Genomic DNA, 6,190 nt, shown 5'->3' with positions numbered 1-6,190 from the left:
ATAGTCAATTCTAATGTCTAACACGTAATGTGGAGAAAGAGATGTCCTGTCTGGGTTGATTGTGCGTTGATCTGTTGGTAATGCCTCGGGGTTCCGGTGTGCATGTAAACAAATGCATAATGCTGCGCTATACTTTGTGGCCTCACCCGGTTGCATAGCGACACTTATTGTTTATGTGTCTTTTAATAAGCAGGTAGTCATATCATTAGCTAGAACTAGCTGGATCTGATCGATATGGACATAACCGCGAGTGAAGTCTAATCTGACGGGAGAGAGAGATCAGCTGCTGCTGACGAGTCGACACGCAGATCTGCATGATCACATGCAGCGGTGAGCAGAACAACACACACTTCAGGTTAGAATATCACACGTAGCTATTTTAATTACCTCTCAAACTACCGTAACTAGTTATAGATATGTTTAGTTTTACTGTCGGGTCACTCATTACTGGATCCGCGAGCTGCATGAACGCTCGGTCTGTTTTTTGTGTGTAAGTCCAATCTTATAGTGTCGCGATAAAACTTAATGCGATAGGGTTTTGATGGATTTGATCAATATTCTAGATGACATAATCAAAAATGACAAGGCCCAGTGTGGGAGTAATGATCTAGCGTGTAATGACTCCTGTTTAGTCAAAACGGGCTAGCCGTTAGGCGTCGTCACGTCCGAAGTAACGGGGCTTGAGTCCCCCGTGGTCCGTCCACTTCCGAAGTAACGGGCCTAGCCGTGGTCGTCCACTCCGGGGGGAAGTAGACCGGGCTAGCCGTGGGTCGGTCCACTCCGAAAGTAACGGGCTCCGATTTATGATCTACCCGGGCCCGGGTAGGCCCGTCAGGGGAATTACAGCTCCGGGACTTGTAGTAATGTAACTGAATTTGATAGTTTAGTAGGGGCTCCAGCGAAAGTCTTAACTTTTATGAGTACTAACATCAAATTCATTGACATTAGCTACAAGTCCCGTAGCTGAATCCGACGGGCTACCGGGCCCGGTTAGGATTCATTTGTTTTAAATACGAGCCCGTTACTTTGCCGGAGGGTCGGACGACAACGGCTAGCCCGTTACTTCGGAGTGGACCCGACCAACCGGCTAGCCCCGTTACTTCGCGAGGTGGACGACCAACGCGGCTAGACCCGTACTTCGGAGGGACGCCAACGGGCTAGCCCGGTTNTTTTTATTTTGTTCCCCTTTCTGTGACATGTCTCCATGCTTTAATGTTCAAAAAGCTCTTTATTTTTCTCATACTGCCTGTGCTGCAGCACCTCTTTTATTAAAAGAGGTGCTGCAGCACAGGCAGTATGAGAAAAATAAAGAGCTTTTTGAACATTAAAGCATGGAGACATGTCACAGAAAGGGGAACAAAATAAAAATATGAACCTGAAAATGATCATAATATGTCCTTTTTAATATTATATCAGTCCACACTCTGATTTGACTTGAACTGGAGACAAATAAATAGCACCTTACACTAAAAAATATCCAAACTATACAACATTTAATGTTAAATGAAGCTCGGTCACAGTACAGATTATGTTAATTATGATATAAAGTAATCTTCTGATTTGCCTCCGTAGCTTTTTTGGACACTTCAGCCACCGTTCTGAATGGCAGCTCATCAAGATAGACTACAAGTCCATCTTCAGCAGGCAATGTACAGAGGAAGACTATCAAACCTGGCACCTGCACAATGAGGTAAGAAACATACCAACATTACACTTGAAATTGTACGTCATAAAAGGACATTTCAGTCACAGTTGTTGTGCTTCTTGTGCCGACAGGGCGAGCCATGCGTGATGGGACAGAAACAGATTTACATGAAGCGCAGGCCTGGGAACTACTGCATGCTGGGAAAGGACTACTCAAGAATCCTCTCAGCAGAGTCCTGTATTTGTCGCGCTCATGATTTTGAATGGTAAGACGATGCAGGCCTTTGTACACTAGCTCCTTTCTTCATAATCGTCGAGGGGGATTATATTTCTCTCTATTGTTTGCTTACGTAGAGCTTCATCAACATCAATGTTTTTTTCCCAACCCTGCAACACACAAAGTGTTGTTTCATGCTTCTTTGTTGAATTGGTTAGTCATTTCATTATTTTCTATTAGGCTGCTGTCAAATTGGAATGTTGTTAAATGTCTGTCCTTGTTTCAGCCAACCAACAGGTCTTTTATTCAAAAGTAAAATTAAAAAAAACAGCTACCCTTCAGCAGCCATTTGTTATGCTCAAGTACATCCACCTAGCCACTATTGGATACCCTCTTCAGTCAACAAAATGTGCTCTTTCTGTTGATCTAAGTACCTTAGAACACACTGATGTTTTTTAGCCTCACTTTTACATAAATGTGTCCTTTTTATTAATGGTTATCCAATAATTATTGCTGTAAATTGATTAAAAGATGAAATTGCTTTAATCACAAAAATAAACTGTCAGTTTAAATTACTAGTATTTACCTGTATTTTACTGCAAATGTGCATAATATTTCCTCTTTAATAGCTCTTGTAAAAGTACTGCAGGTGTATTTCTTAAGCAGAGCATTGGACTGTGTTGATTCCAAGGTAAAATACATTTAAAAAACAATAAGACAGGTGTCACGTCTTTTGTAATCAGAAAATAAACATTGCATCAAGTGAAGCATGCAACCTTGGGGGGCAAGGAGGAGTTCTATACAAACGCCATTTCTACTTTTCATCGAGGCCAATTTCTAAGCCATTTAGTTGTAATCCATTGCATATGCTATTCATGTGTCTCATTAATTTACTCCATTTGCTGTGTGTTTTCCAATAATCTGATAAGTTTGGGATGGTTTTGCACAATTTGCTCGTACTGTCTGTCTCTGTGAGCTCGCTATGCTTGTAATTAGGTTGAGATGATAGCGTGGGTGTAAATACTCAATTCAATTTGTATGCAAATCGTAAACGGTTGTAATTTTTATCTTGTAATGACAGAAAAACAAAAAAGAAGGCATCCAAACATACAGCAGTTAGTGTTTGTAGTATGCCAAATGCTTCCAAATGAACAAAAGCTAGTTTTATTTTCGGTGTGTGACTAAGTCTGATTTGGTCCCTGTATACTTCTGCTGGGAATTATTTGACGCATGCTTAAAATTCAAAAATGAGGATTTTATAAACCATCAGTGCCAAAAAGAGCTTGAATCCTTTAACATAATTTGAGGTGTGAAGAGTCTGCCACATAATCAGCTAAAGTAGATACTCATTAGCTCCATATGAAATAATGGTGCTATGTAAGACAGAGAGCCACCGGCAAATAGCACAATTATATCATTTTCTGCAGTACAAGAGGCTGATTCACCAAAGATTAAAGCAGGCTTTTAAACCTCTATACTTTTTGAATACTAATCATAATATAGCACAGTGTAAATGTTATTTGATATTCTACACCAGTAGCATATTCCGGTGTGTTATTCTAGTGGGTGTTCATGTATAAAATCATAAAACTATTTATAATCTATTATTTTATTAGTGGCATTTTAAGTTAACATTTCTACTTTCCAAGAGTTTAATGTAAAATGGATTTCATTCTAGTGGCCATGTCCCTTGGTCCACATGCATATTACCAGAGTGTGAATCAGGCTGTGGACCATTTGTCGCATGTTCTTCTCCAAACATAAACTTAAATATCATGTAAAAATATGTCCAATGACCCTTTTTCCCCACATCACCCACATTTCGGCACACATGTCTGCACAGCCCTCCACATAATACACTTTAGTTTGCAATATATTGTAATATAGTCATTGTGCTAAGTGGTTTAGTTTTTTAGCTTTTAAAGTTATTTTATATATTTTAATTTGGTGTCAATACTTGTCTTTAATCTATTTTAATGCTAAATAGTTTCTTAAAAATACTATAGAATATCATTATATGTTTTACCTACTATTGGAACCTTTTTTCTTAGATGTTATGTTTACACCACCAGACACCAAAGCAAATTCCTGGTATGTGTAAACTCTATTCTGATATTGCAAGATGCAGTGAATAGCACATGTAGCCAATCCCAACCTCATGCCATGCTATACATTGACTGTTTTTACCCAGATCACCCTTTAACCTCTAAGGCCATGTACACCTACACAGCCAATCAGCCTTGCCAGCTTGCTAATGAGAAGTTCACACTGTCGTAATCACAGACAAACTAGACTAGTCAGCCAATGGCTTTTGATTTGTTTATTTCTTCTGGCTTGGTAATTAATTGATTAATCAATGTCACAGCCATTATTAGAACGGACAATTGCTTACCTTGCTTTGTTTGATGTAAATCATTTTTCTGATTGGAAACACTAGCGGGCAAGTGAGAGTCAGTCAGCCTGTGTATGGTTACAACTCCCCACTACCACCACCCCTCCAGGGTGTGTATCCATGCTCACTTTCTTCATATTGCTGTGGCGCATTTGTCAACTCTGGCCTTAATCAATATGTAATAATGGTGGCAGACAGCCCGGAACTGGTCCCCATTATAAAGAGATGGGATGTGGAACACGCCGTATGACAATATGTCCCCTCTCACCCGCTGATATTGATCCGTGCTGTGTGGCTGTGCTTTGTTGTCCAACAGTGATTATGGATATGAGCGCCGTGGAGACGGGAACTGCCGGCCTGCTTTCTGGTTCAACCCCTCCACCGTATCCAGGAGCTGCAGCCAGGGTCAGAACTACTTCAACAGCACCGGGTGAGGACTGTTTGATCTATGCATAATGTAACATACATTCATTATCAGCACGATACACATCTGTTTGCGAAGCAGGGTTTTAAAGCCGATACCGTTACAGATTAGAATTGGAATGCGAGCTCGCAAAAAGCATCTCCTTACAATATGGATTTAACGTGCTGGCTAAAACACATAACAACTATATTCAATCATTGTACAATTACTACATTTAAGAGAGTAATATTCTTAGAGAATAACATTGTCTTACATGCTTTTTGATCATCACACTCTACATGATGCTATATTGCATACCCCCATATGTATTTGCCGAACCCTAGTCTGAATGAATATCAGCCAAAGAGATTGTAAGAGATTTACATGAGGTACCACTTTTATGATTTAAGTGCTTTGACCTTAACATCCACAATTTATATAATTTGCAGCATTTTGTAATAAACAACAGTTAATACATTTCCACATATTTTTTAATACATGTACACTTACATTATGTGACCAGCTCTATGGTAATCAGTAGGATTTCTCAATGGCGCATTCTGACACATGCATTTATGTCAAAAACTTTTATGTGTTATGGTCATTGTGGGTTGGATTTTCAACGACTGTTAGCTTTCAGAATATAATTATTTATGTTATCGTCTCCTCCAATCACCGCTGCTCCCACTCATAGCTAATCCAATGGTCTTGTGGGGGTGGGGGAGGGTAACGGTTACACCATTTATGAAAATGTAAAAAAACATACATTATTTCATGTTCGATCAAAATGAATGTATTCATCTGTACATGTGGTATTTTTTTTAAATAAGGCTTAATTATAGAACTCCCACATATTATATTAGACCTCTAGGACCTGTGCCCCTGGCATAAGAGGAGTCTCTTATTAAAGGAGTATCAAGACCATATTACAAATATTTACATCATCTTCAAAGTTATAGGTCTAGTGATTACATAATGTGGTTATATTACACAATAATGTAGTAAAAATGTACCGTAATTTTCGGACTATAAGGCGCACCTGAATATAAGCCGCAGCAGCTAAATTGAATGATGTGTACATATATAAACCGCACTGGAATATAAGCCACAAGTGTTTTAATGTTTAATTACCATATCAGGGCTCGACATTAAGGACTGCCCGATGGCCCGGGGCCATCTAGTATTTAGCTCGGGCAATGAAGCCTCTCCTGCTGGTTGCCCGATCGGGCAATCTATTATACCAGTATCATGCAGCTCGCGGATCCAGTAATGAGTGACCCGACAGTAAAACTAAACATATCTATAACTAGTTTAGGTAGTTTGAGAGGTCATTAAAATAGCTACGAGTGATATTCTAACCTGAAGTGTGTGTTTTGTCCGCTCACCGCTGCATGTGATCATGCAGAGCTGCGTGTCGACTCGTCAGCAGCAGCTGATCTCTCTCTCCCATCAGATTAGACTTCACTCGCGGTTATGTCCATATCGATCAGATCCAGCTAGTTCTAGCTAATGATATGACTACCTGCTTATTAAA

At 39.7% G+C, this 6,190-nt stretch overlaps 1 protein-coding gene across 1 annotated transcript in view; it reads left to right on the top strand.

Annotated features, from left to right (window-relative positions):
• LOC104959884 (VPS10 domain-containing receptor SorCS3-like) overlaps positions 1-4,683 on the top strand; it is a gene marked incomplete at both ends in the record, with an annotated part of 13,045 nt that extends 8,362 nt beyond the window's left edge. Inside the window, 3 exons of the mRNA XM_010787797.1 lie at positions 1,573-1,690; positions 1,777-1,910; positions 4,570-4,683. Coding sequence (XP_010786099.1) covers positions 1,573-1,690; positions 1,777-1,910; positions 4,570-4,683 — 366 coding nt within the window. The remainder of the gene's footprint in view (positions 1-1,572; positions 1,691-1,776; positions 1,911-4,569) is intronic.
• Between the last annotated feature and the right edge of the window lie 1,507 nt (positions 4,684-6,190).

Source organism: Notothenia coriiceps, unplaced genomic scaffold (genome assembly GCF_000735185.1).
Source record: "Notothenia coriiceps isolate Sejong01 unplaced genomic scaffold, NC01 NC01_scaffold00031240, whole genome shotgun sequence".
Classification (NCBI taxonomy): Eukaryota; Metazoa; Chordata; class Actinopteri; order Perciformes; family Nototheniidae; genus Notothenia; species Notothenia coriiceps.
This window is presented reverse-complemented; position numbering and strand designations above follow the sequence as displayed.